Genomic DNA, 18,596 nt, shown 5'->3' with positions numbered 1-18,596 from the left:
ACCCATAAACCAAGAGGTCATGACCTGAGCTGAAATCAAGAGTCAGATGCTTAACTGACTGAACCACCCAAGCACCCCAATATATGTCAAATAATTTTAGATTGTATCCTGGAGATTTTGAATATTATGAGATCTTGAGTCTTGTTTAGATCCTATGGAGAATGTTGATATTTTTGTTTTAGCAGGCTATTAATCTAGTTAGATTCAGGCTATGAGTTCTTACCTGCCTTCTGACCCAGTGCTTGGTCTGAGACTTGGATGATGGATTTTCGATTAGTTCTTTTCTCACAAGCATCAGTTTATTGTATATGGACAACTTTCCGTAAGTTCCCTTTCTGGAACAACTTGCAGGTACTTTCTGGTTCTTTGGGAATTCTCTTTTTTGGTCTTCTGGCCAGTAAGCTGCGGTTTAGTTACCTGCTTTGCTGCACACTTCATGACTGTGCCTGTATCTGTGGCCAAATGGCGAGAGGGCAGAGGCAAAAAAAAAAAAAAAAAAAAAAAAAAAGGCAGTAGGGTTTAATCCCACCCTCTCTGCACTGATCAGGGAAGGAAAATGCCCCTTCGTCAGAACTTTGGCTCCTACAAACTCATGTAGTAGATGGCCACCTCAGGATCACTTTGGGGTCTGGGGTGTGGGAGGATAGAAGAGAGAGAAGGTGGATACCCATGCTCTTTGAGCATTAGGAGTTCCCTGTCCTGATTTTTTTTTTTAATCTTTATTTATTTTTGAGAGAGAGAGAGACAGCGTATGATCAGGGGAGGAGCAGAGAGAGAGGGAGACACAGAATCTGAAGCAGGCTCCAGGCTCTGAGCCATCAGCACAGAGCCTGACGCGGGGCTCAAACTCACGAACTCTGATTCTTGAACCAAAATTAGAGGATTTCTCCTGGAGCACTCTGTCTTCGTGGCCTGGCTTTCTAAGGGTTGCATAGCTTAGTATTCTGCCAGAGATTGGTCCCAGGTTGTACTCAGACGCCTTGAGCCAGTAGGCTGGGTTCTCTGATGGTCTGCGTGTTAGGAGTAAGTTTGAACTTTGGGTTGCATCCTCTTCCCCACTGTGCAGCTTCTGTGGGCAGTAGTGATGCTAGTCAGATACAAAGCTCACAGTAAGCAATAGCTGCCTAATTGCCATCAGTTTTCACAAGCCAGGAATTTGGGCCAGGGTTGACAACATGTTAAAGATAGATATGTAGGTGCATCATCTTTTCTTTTTTTTTTTTTTTTAAATTTTGTTTTTCAACGTTTTTTATTTATTTTTGGGACAGAGAGAGAGACAGAGCATGAACGGGGGAGGGGCAGAGAGAGAGGGAGACACAGAATCGGAAACAGGCTCCAGGCTCCGAGCCATCAGCCCAGAGCCTGACGCGGGGCTCGAACTCACGGACCGCGAGATCGTGACCTGGCTGAAGTCGGACGCTCAACTGACTGCGCCACCCAGGCGCCCCTCATCTTTTCAACGTTAAAATTTAAATTGCTTGAAAAAGTAAAATGGATGACAATTAGAATTGAACACTTATTGGCCACACATTTAACCTAATTGTTTTCCCAACATAACAGTTGAGGAAAGTGGAACTGAAGAGATACTAAGATTTTTTTTTTTTTCTCCAGTATCACAGCTTAATAAGTGACCAAGCTAGGATACAAGTCTGTCTGATTTCAAAGTCCATGATTTTAGCCACTGCCCTAACCTTAGTTTTGAAAAGGAATGTTTTAGAAAGCCTTGTGGGTTTTGAGTTGTCCCTACTTAGAAACCCTTTATGAATTATGAATTATCCTTAGTAATAAGTAGGCAGTATTTTTTTTAGTATTAAAAAATTAGGTGAATATACTAAATTTTTGGCAACATTTTAAATGCTTCTTTTACCTCTCCTCTCTGATAGTTCTTCCCCTAACCTTTCTTGTTCAGATTGGTACGTACCCCTCCCTCCTGCCCCCATTAAAATTGGTATGTAAACTTCTGTGTTCTCTAAATGAATCAGTTGGGATAGAGATTTTTTTTAACTTACGGAAATGTGTGTCAGCTTCTGTGAGGGTAAAAAAAGATGTTGAGTGATGCAGAAGCGTTTTTGTTCACTTAACCCATTTAGAAAGGTTTTATAAATAGGTTGTATGAGAGTGCCAACTATATAAAGGCAGATTTTTTTTGTTTTTTTGTTTTTTTAAGTAAGCTCTTTGCACAATGAGGGGCTTGAACTCAGGTCACACGTTCTGCCAACTGAGTCAGCCAGGTGCCCCCTAAAGGCAGATCTTACTTTGCAGTTTTGATACGCATGAGTTTAGTTACCATAGTTTAGTTAAACGAAACCAAGTCTCCTAACATCACAGAGTAATTACATAAAGTACACACTTGAGGGCTAATTCTTCAGTCCTAGGAGCACTATGTAAATCACAGGTGTGCATCTTGATTGGTGACCAGTCACTCCCTTCTTTCAAAACCTGTCAGTGATTGGTCGCTGTGCATCCGTCATTCACTTCTCATCCAGACAGACAGCAAAGCCTGTAGTTGTGGTGCTTTCTTGTCTTTCAGTGAGAACTTCTGTGATATTTTACAAATGTAATTGAAAGAAGGAATCTGTCAACAAAGATGAAAGTGCAGCAAAGAAATGGTAAATGATAATGCTGAAAGTGAAATCTAAATAGAACATAAATGGGGTTGTAGAAAAAGTAGCTGACCATGGGAATGTTGGCATAGCTCACCATTCTAGAAACTCGAGACGAGTAGTCAGAGCACCTCTGTGAGGCCAGCTTGTTGACACAAATGAGGAAACTGGTTGTGCTGAAAAGAATGACAGTGTCTCAGGGGAAACGATAACCAACAAAAACTTTAAAGGAAGTCTCAGAGGTTTTGAAAGTGCAAAGGATAAAATTTGGAAGCTGCTCCACATCTAGAAAGGAGAGGGATAATTTGCCAAGCACGAAAAGATGCTCACTCCGTTTCATAAGTTATCAGTGGGAAGAAGGCTAAACGTTGTTCAAACTAGTCTTGATGAGTTTTTATTTTTTAATTTTTTAAAATTTTATTTATTTACTTAAGCAATCTCTGCACACTCAGCGTAGGGCTCGAACTTATGACCTGAGATCAACTGAGATAGCCAGGCGCCCCTTGCTAAGTTTTTAAATAAAGAAACAAAACACTCTAATTCTCAGTATTACAGTGTACATAAGTGTTACTTTTATTCCTTCACCCCCCAGTTCTCTATATATTTATAACTGACAGAGTTTTTTTTAATGTTTTATCAAAAAATTTTAAAGGTCATGGAACAATTGTAATTTCTTACAATTTCTTACAAGATTCTTTGTATGGTTATAGCTTGTCCTGGTCATTTTTATGGCTCTGTACTGCTATGCAAAGCAAGGACTGCCTATATTAAAAACCAGTTCTTAAGACCATTCTTTAAGCTATTATTTAGAAAAAGGGGTTTTGATTTTGGGTTTGATGGAGATCAGGGATGCCAGGGTTATTCCTTGGTTTAAAACTCTTTAATGGCTTTCTGTTATTAGAGTAGACCAGAATCCTTAACCTAATCTGATCCCTGACTATATCTTTAGCTTTTGTCTTCTTCCTCTTTTAATGGCACCATGTACTTTTTCTTTTTAGCCCTTATGACTTAAACTGTGTAATTGTGTAATTAGCCATGTAATATTTGTCTAGAACAGGCCTATATTGTTCACTGCTGAATGCCTAGCACCTTGCAAGTGCTTTGGTCATAATGTGCATTCTGTATTTATATGAATAAATGAGTAGAATTGTGTGCATGAGTTTATATGTGCATGGATTTGTTTTTTTTCTGTGGAGGGGAATGATTGCTTTCCCAAGATTCTCAAAAGATTCAGTGATCTAAAAAAAGTTAAGTATCACACTAAAGGAATTGATACAGTGGGTATTCAACCTAGATGGTATCATTAGACATAGAAGATGTTTACTTTTTAATTTTAAACCACATTTGAATATCTAGACATATATATATGGCAGTGAGCAAGCATTTTAAATTATTACATTGTAGAAAATAAAATTCATTTGAAAAATGGTTATCTATATAATAGCATTTAAAAAATCTCTCTCATAGTTTTATGTAACATATATTACAGTGTGATAGAAGTCCTATTGAGTGGGAGATCACTTGGTTTCATCTCTCTCTCTCTCTCTCTGTCTCTCTCTTTTTTTAGGAGAGAGCGTGAGCAGAGGAAGGGCAGAAGGAGAGAGGGAATTTTAAGCAGGCTCCATTACCAGCACAGAGCCTGATGCGGGGTTCGATCTCATGACTGCAAGATCATGACTTGAACCAAAATTAAGAGTTGGACACTTAACTGAGAGAGCCACCCATATGCCCCTTGAATTCATCTTCTGTAAAATTGTAAATTTCTCCTAGTTTTAAAAGTCTGTGTTTTCTTTCTAAAGTTACCTATTGATTTTTTATATTGATTTTGATTTTATTGATAAAATATTGATATTGATTTTATTCATACTTTAAGCTTTAGAGATTTTTTTAGCACTATATATGTTTTAAAATATTTTGTATAGAAGCTTAACTCACAATAAAGTAATTTAGATGTTTCTTGATTGGATTTATGTTTACTGTCTCAACATCATGGAGGCAAAATGTCCATAATTAATTAAAATAACTTTTTGTAACTTTTTAGTTGGTTATTCAAATTATTTCACATACCTAGACAAATGTTTCTAACTTACAAATCCCCTCCCTGCTTTCCTCTATATCCCATTCTATCTATCTATAGTCTCTACACTCAACATGGGGCTCAAACTCATGGCCCTGAGGTGAAGAGTCACATGTTGTTCTTCTGACTGAGCCAGTCCAGTGCCCCCTATTATCCATTTTTTTTTTTTTCTTTCTAAGGAAGCTCTACCCCCAACTTGGGGCTGGAACTCACAACTCTGAGATGAAGAGTCACAGCTCCACCGACTGAGCCAGCCAGGCCTCCCTCTTTCCCGTTCTTTTAACAGTATCCTTTGGTCGTTTACTGATTCATTCCCAGACTCTTCTACAATTTCATAGAATTCCTCTCAGTACTGTTAAATACATTTGGCATGTAATCGGTTTTATCTGGGAACTCTCTGACCTCCAGCCATAACTTGTTCCCTGGGCTTGCTTCAGAGCAGTCCTCCTTATATCCCTCTTCAAGCATCGCCCTTTACTTCTCTTTTGTCTGTATCACATCATCCTCTTTCTTGGTTAGTTCTCATGTTTTATGCACTGTCTCCTCCAATAGCTTCCTGAGAAAGATGGCACAGGAGGTAGATTTTTGAGATTCTGAAAATGTCTTGTTATATACCCTGACACTTGATTTTCAGTTTGGCTGGGTTTGGAATTCTAGTTTGGAAATTGTTTTCTCAGAATTTTTATATTCTCCATTTTCGTTCAGCTTCCAGTGTTGAAAAGTCTGTTGCCATGGGATTCATAATCTTTTGCATATTTATGCCCCCCTCTCCCCCCTTCTCTGGAAGCTTATTGGATCTTATTTCAGTGTTGAGAAATTTCATATTGTATCCTTGGGCAAGTTGCGTTTTATTCTTCGGGGGTCTTTTCAGTCTGGAAACTCCTGTCTTTCAGTTATGGAAAACTTTTGTTTCTTTGATTTCTCCTCGCCCTTTTCTTTCTGAAATTTTATTATTCAGATGTTAGACTTGTTTTTTTTTTTAAGATTAAAAAAAATTTTTTTATTTGTAAGTAATTTTCTACATCATTATGGGGCTCGGACTTACAACCCCGAGGTAGAGTCGCATGCTCTACTGACTGAATCAGCCAGGTGCCCCAGACTTGTTGGTTGCAAGTCCTTTGTTTCACAAATACCATCTTGTTATTTTCAACTTTTTGTCATTTCAGTCTGCTTTTGGGAGAGGTTAACTTTGAGATCATCATTTCTACTGTCACATTTTTAAGCTTTTGAGAACTTGTAATGTCTTCCATAATTACTTGTAAGATGGAATCCTAGGCTTGTAGAGCTGAAGAGTATCTACAGGGTCACCTTTGATAACCCTGCTCTGTCCAGAAGTCTCTTCTGTATTGTTCTTGACATTTTCTTCTCATTTTTTGATGGTTTTCTGCCTTCTTATGTCCTAATTTCAGTGATGGCAGGAAGAGGGATAGCCAGGCTGAGGGCACAAACTGTGCTTGTGCTTACGTAACAATTGGAGTACCTTAGGATTTTGGAGAAGGGGGCGTATGTGATGGGACAAGAATCTGTCCTTAATTTTTTTCAGGGAAGTCTATTTATAGCAGTGCTGCAATAGTGGTTCTATTTGTTCCTAGGAGATGTGTAAGCCACTTTAGCAATATATTGTTCTCATTGAGCAGACATTCAGTTGATTTATTCTAAGCTGGCATAATGAAAATGAATTGAAAATTGTACCAAGCATATTTAGCATGCAGATGGTTTGTCTGGTTTAAGGAAACATTGGAGTCAAGGTCTTGAACTGAAGAAAAACATTGGTGCACCTAGCATGCAGCCATGGTGGGATTTTGCTTCTAGGCCTGGCCGACTTTTAGACTGGTATTCTAGGACCCACCCTGAATGCCTCACTCCTTTCTTTCCTCGTCCCTGAACTTTTCCTTGCTGAATGTCTTACTGCCATAAACATCTTTGTTACCAGCTAGGGTGGGAGGAGGGAAAAACAAGTGAAACTCCAATCTGTCTCCTCCCTCTTGTCAGTCTTATCCATGATGATGAATAATTTGGAAAGGGGTGGAAAAGAAGAGGTTGAAATTGCTGACTGAAATTAAGTTTCTTAAAATAAGTCCTGTGCCTTTGCTCATCCCATTTAAAAATTACCATGCAAAGGGGCGCCTGGGTGGCTCAGTTGGTTAGTGTCCGACTTTGGCTCAGGTCATGATCTCATGGTTCGTGAGTTCGAGCCCGGTGTCGAACTGTGCTGGCAGCTCAGAGCCTGGAGCCTGCTTTGAGTTCTGTGTCTCCCTGTCTCTCTTCCCCTCCCTGGCTCATTCCTTCTCTCTCTCTCTCTCTCTCTCTCTCTCTCTCTCCCTCTCTCAAATAAATAAGTATAAAAACATTTTAAAACATAAATAAAAATCACCATGCATAGTTGGGAGTTGACCCCATGAATAAGTACATGTAAGCAAAAAAAGCTTCAAGAAGACTGTAATTGATCCTTCACCCTCAATTAGTAGTGGATTGGATTCATTCTTTTGCTGTGCCCTGGTGTCTTGTTATTTACTGTCTTAGTTTCCTGTGGCTGCTGTTAACAAATTGCCACATAGTGGCATAAAACAACAGCAGAGTATTCTTTCATAGTTCTGGAGGTGGAAGTCCAAAATCAGTTTCACTGAGTCTAAATCAAGGTGATGGTGGGGCCATGCTCCCTGCAGAGGCTCTACGACATTTCTCCAATCTCTACCCTTCTGGCCATATTACCTTTTTTCCTGTGTGGGTGAACCTCTCTTTGCCTCTCTTTTATAAGGATACTCATGATGATGGTATTTAGGGCCTACTTGTGTAATCCAGGATAGTCTCCCTATCATAAGCACAGGGCCTGATGTGAGGCTTGAACTCACGAACCCTGAGATCATGACCTGAGCTGAAGTTAGATGCTTAACTGACTGAGCCACCCAGGTGCCTCTGACCTGGGTTTTCTGAATGCAAACAGTTACAGGCTGTGTAGGGTACAAGGAGAGGAAAGGAGAAGTAGTGAACATCCTGGCCCTGGAGGGAGAAACTAACCCCTCAGAGCCCATGGACAACCTTTAGGGAGAGTAGCTTTAGCGACACTGGTGTCATGTAGTTTAATTACTACATAGTCCTAGGGAGGCTTTCTACTTTTGTCGTAGCTTTTCCTTATCCATTACTTACTCTTTTATGTTTGCAAAGTCCAAACATTTGTAGGAGTTTCTGAATTCTCTTAGTATTTGTACTGATTTGTTTGAGTGATTTTAAACTCTTTGAGGGAAATACTATAAAAATCAAAGCATAAATAAGATCTATGGTTGAATTCATTTTTCTGATTTATTACTTGAGTTCATTATTTGAATTCAATTTATTACTTGAGTTCATTTTCCCAATATAGTATTTCCTATTGGTGTCTGAAATATGTCCTATGAACTTTTTTCCTAAGTGAAAAGTCCAGTCTTTCACATCATTCATCCATTCTGATCAATCAGCAAGTACGCACTGAATCTCCACTGTGTACCAGCCACTACGGTTGCCTCTGGACATGTGATGGTAAACTTGACAATGTCCCTTCCCTTACTGAACTTACAGTGTAGGATTGTCAGTGTGTAGAAAACAATGAGGCTACAACTAACTAGGAATCAAACTATAAATAATGGAAAAATCTGCAAAATTTTCCTTGTGTGTCCCCACCCCCCCCATCCCTCCAGTGTATGACATGGGTCATGGTTCTTTTCAAATGCTTAAAAATAATTTGGTGACATAAAATTGAAATATAACTATGACTATTTTTTTTAATGTTTATTTATTTTTGAGAGAGAGAGAGAGAGAGACAGGGTATGAGTGGGAGAGGGGCAGAGAGAGAGGGAGACACAGAATCCGAAGCAGGCTCCAGGCTGAGCTGTCAGCACAGAGCCTGACGCGGGGCTCGAACTAACAAACCGTGAGATCATGACCTGAGCCGAAGTCGGACTGTCATCCAACTGAGCCACCCAGGCGCCCTGACTATGACTACTATTTATAATATAGGCTGATGTTTCTTGCTTATTTGAAGTACTCTCAAGTTTAGGATGGTTTTTGAAGTGAACTTTTAAATAGATATCATTTCTTAAGCTTTCCTAAATACTGAATATAGTAAACTCAACTGATTTAGATTTTTGCAGTTTCCAGTAACTGTATCTTACATATAGTATTCCTTAAAATGTTTCTGATTAAGGAAGGTCTGACACTAATTTTCATGTTTGCTCTTTTAGGAATGTTTTAAAGGAAGTTGGGCAACTCACAAGTTACTGCATAAGAAAGCAAGTAAGTAAAATTACACATCTCTGTGTTAATCGTTTTAGAAGAGGCTTTTTGCAGAAGACTAGAAGTCTTCCAGTTCTGAAAGTGTATATATGAATGTTCTGAACGTGTAATCCCTATATGTTCTAGAATTAGCACATATTTTAAAATTTTTTATTCTTTGTGGTGCATAAACATGCAAATAAAATGTGGCTGAGTACTGTCTTTGTTAATCCTGTATGTAACATGAAAACATGAGATGGTTGCTAGGATAGATGGCTTTTTCTTGAGCAGTACCTGAGAATGTCCTAATTTTTTGGCACCCTCTTTCCATTGTAGAAGTGTTGTAGGCAGGTGCACATGAGCTGTCTGGGTTCTAAATTTAGCCAGACCTCTTGTTTTTGTTTAGTTTCAATTTGATTGCTATTTCAAAATTTTATTACTTTGTTTTTTGATGTTTTATTACTTGCGGCTAGATACTCAATTTTCCTTTTTAAAGTTACTTTGTGAGACACAACAAAGTGAAACGATTAGCTGCTTCTTAGCTATTGCTGTCAGCCGCGTGGATCTATTGCCAACTCACATGCCCTTTCTTGATTTGGCTTACTTACTCATCCTGTAAATTCATTTCATTAGTGGGCTGGCTTAAGGGCTTAAGACAATTTGTAACAGTTACCTGAAAATTGACAAGGGCTTTCTGGTCTTAAAGCATTGCCATCCTAATGGATGAACGCTTGGCAGACAGTCTTCATCCATCTTAAGTTTCGTCTTAATGCTCTTGTTATTTTTTATTCATCTAACTGTATATTTTTTAGGAATTTGCTGGTTTAATAAAGTAGATAGATTATTTCATATATGTATGTATATACATATGTATATATTTATATCTTAAAACCTCATTGAGGTCGGTTCAACCACCATTTGAAGGAAAGGGAAATTAAAATTTAAAAAGACTTATTTTCTGTGGTTCTATAAGTGAAGTCTACATTTAATGGAAATGTTAGGTTATTGTGGGAGGAATTGTGGTTAGAAATGAGGAAATACGATTATGAATACATAAGAGTTTAAGAAAGCATAAATGACAGGGTTTGTTACTTCAGATCAAAGTACAGTATAGAGGTTGGTTTAAAAATGCCATTTACTTTTATTTAATATGTAACTTAAGTCACACATTAAGTATTGTATGTCTGATGTGTTAGATACTGTTAGAGCTCTTTTGAGCCAGTTATTAACATTTTATATCCAGGAAGTTAAAGCATAGGGAAGGGAAAGGTTGAGGTGAAACAGTATGTTAGTAAAAAAGCTGAGAATGGGTCTCTACCCCATGCATATGTTAACTTGTTGAAGTGTGTGTGTTTCGTTAATATTGGATTCCTACAGGAAATAAGGGCTATTATGACCTACACTCCAAGAGAATTAAATAGCTCATGTTCCCTAAGTAAAAAGAACATAATTATTACTGCCTTGGACTGAGACCGTTTGCGTTTTACTTATAGCTCTGGTGTTTACACATGGTGCCTTCTTTTAAATGGTGCCCTCCTGGATTTTTTGGAGATGGATTTTCTTAGGGGTGAGCACTATTCTTGATCCCTTTGGGCTATGTTATGCTGTTGGATGGAGACAGCTCTCGGCTGGCCAGCCCTGTGTCTTTTACACACTATTAAATTGACCCTGACTATACCATTGAGGATGACTATTCTGGAGGAGGGAATGGTGTAGGGGAAGGTTAACATCCAGGGCGAAGAGGAATAGCTGGAAAAGGGATCGGGGGAAAAGAATGTTGGACTGGCAAGGAGCCAAGCATATTACAGATTACACCGTGTTCAAAGAAATAATAATGAGCTAACATAGGAAGCAGTAACTTTTCTTTTCTTCAAAAAAATTTTTTTTTCATGTTTATTTTATTTTTGAGGGTGGGGGAGAATGACTGGGGAAGAGGCAGAGAGGGAGACACAGCATCTGAGGCAGGCTCCAAGCTCTGAGCTGTCAGCACAGAGCTCGACGCGAGGCTCAAACTCATAAACTGTGAGATCATGACCTGAGTCCAAGTCAGATGCTTAACCAACTGAGCCACCAGGTGCCCTTCTTTTCTTTTCTTTTTTTTTAACTGTAATGTGTACTGATCTCTAATTAAGGAGGCCTGATTTATATTTATGTTGGTGCAGATATTGGTCTGACATTTGCTGTTAATATTTTTGCCTAGTTTTGGCATCAGAGTAATCCCAGACTCATAAAATGGGAGATGTTCCCTCCTCTTTTCTAGAAGAGATTGTGTAGAACTGGTATTATTTCTTCTGTAAATATTTGGTAGAATTTACCAGTGAAGCCATCTGGACCTGGAGTTGTTTTGATTGCAGAAGCTAATAAGACCTTAGGAAAATTTCAAGTGTCAGTTAAAGAAATGAGTCAATGGAGTATTTATTTTTTATGTGTCCTAGTGAAGACGATCACTTAGATTGCAAAGCCCTTAAAGGGGTGCCTGGGTGGCTCATTCGGTGAAGTGTCTGACTTCAGCTCAGAATTTATGGGTTCCAGCCCCACGACAGTCTCTGTGCTGACAGCTCAGAGCCTGGAGTCTGCTTCAGATTCTGTCTCCTTCTCTCTCTGCCCCTCCCCCACTTGCTCTCTGTCTCTCAAAAATAAGTAAACATTAAAAAAAAAAGGCATGTAATGCTGACATGCTGGCTTGGGTACACAGTGTCCAATGTGTATCTCCTGTCAGAATGTATGCAGTAGCATTGGCTTTTAGTCTGACCTATAAAAGTTGTAGCACTTTACATCTTAATAATAATATAGTATGTTTTAGATTATCATTGTTTTTACTTTATTAGTGATACATTCAGTGTGTTTGTCACCTTTGCCTAGAGTAAAAGGTAGGAATGTTTTACAGGTATCTCTTGAATAGCCAGAAATATGATATGAAAACTCTATTTAAAAAACAAAAAACTTTACACTATTTATTCTCTTCCTCTACTCCTCGAAACTAGCAAGCTTGATTTTTGGATTGCAGAGAGAAGGTGTTATGTGATAATTCAGAGAACTACTTCCACCAAGCTTTGTGAGCACGGATTACTTTTTTTTTGTTTTGTTTTTGTTTTTTTTGTTTTTTGACTATTAAAGAAGTTTATTTAACAAAAAAGTTCAATATGAAAATGCGTGACCTGATTTTTATATTGTAGTAAAACAGGTGCTGTGGAGGGGACATGTGAGGGCAGTTGGTTTCTTCTGGTGAACACACCCATTGTTTATACTCGTTCCAAGGCTTCTAACATGATGACACTATTTCCTCGAATTACCACCATTCCAATATTGTTCTGTTCCCACTAGTTGCCGTCTCCACACATTCATCTATCACAAGATTCATAAAGGGATCGAACCCCCGCAGTATTCCTTGGACATGTCTGTCACCATTTAATTTCAATGATAATTTCTTGTCCATAAATTTTTTCAACTTGGGAGGGTGAGCTTTGCCCATCATGCTTGCTTGGCGAGCTCAAAGATGCCTCCAAACGGGGTTCGTGGAGTCCTTCACACTCGAGCATGGATTACTTTTAAGCCTTATCTCCAAAATGCTGAAATTATAGGTTTGTTGTGAGAATTAAATGATTAGATCCATATAAAGTGCTTAGCATATGTACAATGCCTAGTAAATGCTCAGCAATTATTTAATAATCATCTCTGGAAGAACGGAGTCAGGATTGTGATTAGAAAGTCCTGTTCCAGGCATATGTAAGACACATGTAGTTCTTTGTTATCAGCTGGCTGGAAGACACAGCCTGCACAGAACTGTTTAAAGAATGAGGCCTGGTGGGTATGATGTACTTTGGGCCAGACCTTGCACATATCAAGTACTCTTCGACACTGCCTGCAGTGTACCTGGCCCTTTTGCATTATGATGTTTCAAAGACAGCTTTATTTACAGATCTTTATTTACACTGTCCTGTGCTTTCATTCTTTTGACAGAGACCAATTAGTATGTAATTTTGTTACAAAACTCCCGTACGATTCATACTTACTAGGTGTCTGTTAATGTTTGTAGGATTTAAGGCTGAGATCAAATTGATTCATTCATTCATTCATTCATTCTTTCTTTCTTTCTCTTTCTTTCTTTCTTTATTATGAGAGAAAGAGAGAGAGAGAGAGGGAGGGAGAGAGAGAGAGAGAGAGAGAGAGAGAGAGAGAGAGAGAGAGAGAGAGAAGCAGGGCTCACCCAGGGCTCGTGTTTTTTTTTTTTTTTTTTTTTTAACCTGAAGCAGTGAAGCAGGGCTGGAGCTCACCTGAAGCAGGGTTTGTGCTCACCCAGTGTGGGACTTTAACTCACCAACTGTGAGATTATAACCTGAGCCACCCACGTGTCCTCAAATTGAGGGCCTAAAATGTAAACTAACTTACTTTCGAAGTGTAAATTTCCCTAGGTAAATTCTACATAGAGAAAAGAAATTGCCATATTTCAATCTTTACTTGTTTAGATAGCTTTGAGTTATATTTGTTGGAGGTCTGCTTTTAATTTTCTTTTGACAACAGATATGGAAGGGTCTGAATGCAGATCAGCAGGAAGCTTTGAAAGATCTTATGTCCTTTCTTCTCCCTCCTCCTTCCCCAGGAGTGTGTCAGACCAGAAAGCCTGCATCTTGATTGCTGTTCTGTCTGGGTTTGGGTGAAAATGATTCTGGAAGTTCATATTTCAGATGAAGCACTTGATGCAATTCATAGCTGAAGCAGGCATCAATTGGCCTGTATTTTGAACTGTTTTCTGTAATATTTGACCCTAGGGGCAATGAGTGCAGTCCATTTTTATCTTGGGTTGGGAAACAGTTTTCCTGTTGACATTCACATTCACAGTGGCTTTCTTGAACTCCAGAGGGGAGAAAGATCTAAAATTCAGTAGCATGATAGAGCTTTTCTTTTCCTTTGCTATTCTGTTTTTTTTTTTTTTTTTTTAAGAGAATGAGAGAGTGTGAGCAGGGGAGAGGGGCAGAGGGAGGAAGGGGGAGAGAGAGAGAGAGAGAGAAAGAGAATGTCAAGCAAGCTCCACACTTAGCATACAGTCAACATAGGACTTTGATCCCACAGTCCTGGGATTATTACCTGAGCCAAAATCAAGAATCTGACTCTCAACCAACTGAGCCACCCAGGCATCGTCCTTTGCTATTCTTATTTTCTAGTCTTATTCTTTTATTTTATTTTATTTGTAATATTATTGTTGAATTTTCTTCCAAAGTAATGTGAACAGACTGGCTATGTATATATTTTTAAGGTTATTCATTTTTTTATTTCTGGGAGAGCAAGGGAAAGAGAGAGAGAGAGGGAGTGCACAAGTGGGGGAGGGGCAGAAAGAGAGGGGGACACAGAATCCAAAGTGGGCTTCAGGCTCTGAGCTGTCAGCACAGAGCCTCATGTGGGACTCTAACCCATGAACCGCGAGATCATGACCTGAACCAACGTCAGACGCTTAACCAACTGAGCCACCCAGGTGCCCCAAGACTGGCTATATTTTTGCATTCTAGTCTGTTGTGCCTCAATAGTCTTGCAATCCCAAGTTGATGAAGGGCTCTCTGCAGAGGCTTCTGGACTGAGAACCAGCATTCCCACGTCTCTGCTCCTGTGAGCCACATCACCTCAGTTTCCTCATCTGTAAATTGATGAGTAAATTAGTCTCAGTTGTCTTTTTGTTGTTAGCTGTAGTCACCATGCTATACTTTACACCCCTAGCACGCACTTATAGCTGGAAGTCTGTACCTTTGGACCCCCTTACCCATTTCACTGTTCCTTTCTAGCTTAACATTGTGTGAGTCTCATATTTTAGATAGCGTGTGTGTGTGTGGGGGGCAGTTTTATTTTTCTTGTACACTGCAGAAATTATTTGAAGTCTGATTTTTAAAGTCAATGATAACAGTAATCAAGAGAAGATCAGTGTGAGTTGGGAAGTGTATAGGTTGATACTTGGTGTAGGAGGGATTGAATTCCTGCTGTGTAAAGTCTTAGGTTAGTTTTTCTTTTAATTTTTTTTAATATTTATTTATTTTTGAGAGAGAGAGAGACAGAGCAGAAGCAGGGGAGGGGCAGAGAGAGAGGGAGACACAGAATCTGAAGCAGGCTCCAGGCTCTGAGTTTTCCGCATGGAGCCTGATGTGGGGCTTGAACTCATGAACTGTGAGATCATGACCTGAGCCAAAGTTGGATGCTTAACCAACTGAGCCATCCAGATGCCCTTAAAGTCTTAGGTTAGTTTTATTTTACTTGATGGATAAGAGATGCAGGCAGGGTGCGGACATAAGACACCATTGAGGGTCTGTTCCATGTGAAAAGAATTCTTAGGTGCATTTCAGTAAATATAACATTATGTATTAATGACTAAGCTAGTAGGAATGAGTGAGTGTGTGTGTGTGTGATTCTTAATTTTTCTAATGAGTTTTCAGTAATTTTCTATTGATATTTCCCCCCTCTTATCTTTGACTTTCTCACTACATCCTATTACCCCCCTCCTGAAAAAAGGCAAATGATGACTATAAAATTTTCAAAGCATTTTGAAATATTGATCTGAAAGCTGTTTATCAGCTAAGTGGGAATTTTTTTATTTTAAATTTGCTGTGGAATTTTTTAGACTCTGTTGTTTTAGTAAGAGCACAGAATCCATTTATAATATCTGCTCTCAGTTGGGAAGTTTTGCCTAGGTTTAGATTTTACATTTCAATAAATGGTCTTCCTATAAATTGACATTGTAGAGAGAATACATTTAGCATTTTTTTTGAAAAGGGAGTTCTGGGAGCTATTCCTATTCAATTTCGTGTAAAAACTTAGAATATGTTTAGCTTGGGCCTTTTCTCCCAAGACGTTTGGATCTTTGAAGAGTCATAGGGTTATGAACATAGCAGGGAAGCAGAAGCTTTGGTGATTTAGATTAGGGCGGAAGTTTGCTAGATTTTTATACCTGGTCTCTGTGGCTTGGTTTCCAAACAAGTGATGGTTAAAGTATGCTGGTGCTCAGTAGCTTGACCACTGAAGCATTTCTTTCTCTTTTTCTCATCCATCCACCTCCCAGAAGATGAAAAGGCCAAGCGAGAAGTGTCTTCCTGGACTCTAGAAGGTGATATTAACACTGATCCGTGGGCAGGCTATCGATATACTGGTAAACTCAGACCACATTATCCACTGGTGAGTAAATAAGGTAATAAAAATTTTGCATTCTTTTAAACCAATTTTAAGAATTTTCAGTTTCCTAGAAATGGTACATGTGTTTTACATTCTAATTATGAATCACATAATCAGGATGAAATTTGCATTCTAGCTCGTTAGCTTTTATGATATATTATTTGGATTTTAGGATAATTGACAGTCCTGGACAAAGGAGAAAAGAAAACATCTTAGGTGAACGGATTAAAAATTCTTTAATCTTAAAAAAAGAATGAGGTAGAGTAGATATTTTCTGGCCAGCACAGTGGTAGTATATTTCTATTTTCCAATTTTTTTTTTTTTTTGCTTTTTTTGTTTTAAAGTGGAATATATTTCCACCTTAATTTACGTATGGCTTTTCTGCCACTCCTACCCCTTCCTATGTTCTTTCTATGTTCTTGGCAGGTGGACCTCAAGAATCTTAATAACATAGGAATTAAGTTGAAATCTGTCTGCCATCCTCAAATATTTAAATTCTCTTTATTGATGTTTTTCTTTTTATAAAAGGAATGTACCTTTAATTTTTAAAATTTGGACAAATAACAAAAACATAAGAAAGTCTCTTTAATCCTGCCTTCAGGGATAATGACCAGGAGCATAGTGATATATGTTTACTTCAATACATTTTATTATTGTTTTTGGTTTGTCATTTTGCTTGGGCACCATGTTGTCTGTGTGTCGTCTCAAATCCTTGCTGGATATTTCTTAAATATCCTAAGAAAGGGAGTGGCGTTAACATTAGGAATGTAAAGCTTAGTCTTCATGAAATAGATATGATATTTAAGATGTCATTTAAAACTTGTTTTCCATTTATATGCTATGAGTGAACTTTTATATCTTTAGTGTTTTCCCCCTACTTTTATTTTCTTTGTTATTGAATTTTAATAATGAATTATTATTAATTATTCAATATTGAATTGAATTGAATATTGAATATTGAATTTTAATTTTAATTCAGATTTGAATTGGTTTTAACTAATCTCTCTGATGTTTTTAGATGCCAACAAGGCCAGTGCCAAGTTATATTCAAAGACCAGATTATGCTGATCACCCGTTAGGTAAATTCTGCTGTGCCGATTCTACATTTTTCAATTTGTGGGCTTGGTAATTACTGCAAAGGAAAGGAGTGCTTTTTTGTAGAAATTTTTTATTGCTGGCTTTTCAGTAAATGTAAACATGTCTTTCCAAGACACACTAGAACATTTATGAGAGTTAAAGATTCTTTCCTCATCTTAGAAATATGCCCAATTCTGAAAACATTGTTGATATAGCTGTTAAAGGCTACATTCAACATAATGTATTTTGTGTTGTTACATCAAATTTTAGATTAAAAATTTGTTTTGATTTTATTTAGTTTTTGTTTTTTTATTTTTTTAAAAATCTTTTTAATGTTTATTTTTGAGAGAGAGAGACAGAGAGACAGAGTGTGAGCAGGGGAGGGGGAGAGAGAGAGGGAGACACAAAATCTGAAGCAGGCTCTAGGCTCTGAACTGTCAGGACAGAGCCCAACATGGGTCTTGAACCCATGAGCCATGAGATTATGACCTGAGCCGAAGTCAGACGCTCAATTGACTGAGCCACCCGGGTGCCCCAAAAACTTGTTTTGATTTTAATGTGTCCTCTACTTTATGTAGTGTCTATTTAGATAAAAAATAGATTGTGGGGGCCTTGAATGAATGCCTAACTAAAGACTCTGGGCTGTAGCAGTAATAGAAATAGTGGTGATGACGATGATGATGATTCTATAACTGATATGTATTTTTTCATGACTGTGTGTCAGGCATTGTGCTAAGCTGTTTACATGTGTTCCTTCCTCCTGTTACTACCCTGACCACCCCTGAGGTGGGTTCCGTGGTCTTCTCTGGTTTATAGATACCGATAGTGAGATGCCCGGGGAAGATAGGTAATATGTAGCACAAGTTGCTTCCTGCCAGTTAGAGGAGGAGTTTTTTTATAATGACTTGTAGGTGCTCTTTTTTTTTTTTTTTTTAAGTTTATTTATTTATTTATTTATTTTGGGTGGTGAGGGGCAAATTTCCTTTTCATGTTGAGAATATCTCTTTAAAATATCTGACTTGGACCCTCCTAAGTTATGGAGTACTCTTGTGTGAAACAATGAGACTTGACTATTATTATGTCATTGGGAAGATCATTATGCTAATAAATACTACATTTTTACCTTCATTTTGGCTTTCTTATTGATTTTCTTTTCCAGGAATGTCTGAATCTGAACAGGCTCTTAAAGGTACTTCTCAAATTAAATTACTCTCATCTGAAGACATAGAAGGGATGCGACTTGTATGTAGGGTAAGAGTTATTTTTTCCCCATGAGATAAGATAGATGGAAATGGGCTTGAAGTTTCTAGACATGAAGTCAGTGATTTGCTGATTTACAAAGGTAGCAAATGTCAGTCACATTGTAAGACTATGGCTAGTCATACTTTTCATTAAACTATTGTTAGCATATAATTTTATGCAACGGTTCTTTTCTACTTAGC

At 38.2% G+C, this 18,596-nt stretch overlaps 1 protein-coding gene and 1 pseudogene across 2 annotated transcripts in view; one reads left to right on the top strand and one right to left on the bottom strand.

Moving 5' to 3' along the window:
* Positions 1 to 18,596, top strand: part of METAP1 (methionyl aminopeptidase 1) — a 58,503-nt gene that overhangs the window by 20,870 nt on the left and 19,037 nt on the right. For both annotated transcript variants that reach the window (XM_042984139.1, XM_042984140.1), the window contains 4 exons: positions 8,898 to 8,949; positions 15,968 to 16,080; positions 17,096 to 17,156; positions 18,314 to 18,405. In XM_042984139.1, coding sequence (XP_042840073.1) covers positions 8,898 to 8,949; positions 15,968 to 16,080; positions 17,096 to 17,156; positions 18,314 to 18,405 — 318 coding nt within the window. The remainder of the gene's footprint in view (positions 1 to 8,897; positions 8,950 to 15,967; positions 16,081 to 17,095; positions 17,157 to 18,313; positions 18,406 to 18,596) is intronic.
* On the bottom strand, positions 12,050 to 12,400 carry LOC107179535 (annotated as a pseudogene).

This window comes from Panthera tigris, chromosome B1 (assembly GCF_018350195.1).
Source record: "Panthera tigris isolate Pti1 chromosome B1, P.tigris_Pti1_mat1.1, whole genome shotgun sequence".
NCBI lineage: Eukaryota > Metazoa > Chordata > Mammalia > Carnivora > Felidae > Panthera > Panthera tigris.
This window is presented reverse-complemented; position numbering and strand designations above follow the sequence as displayed.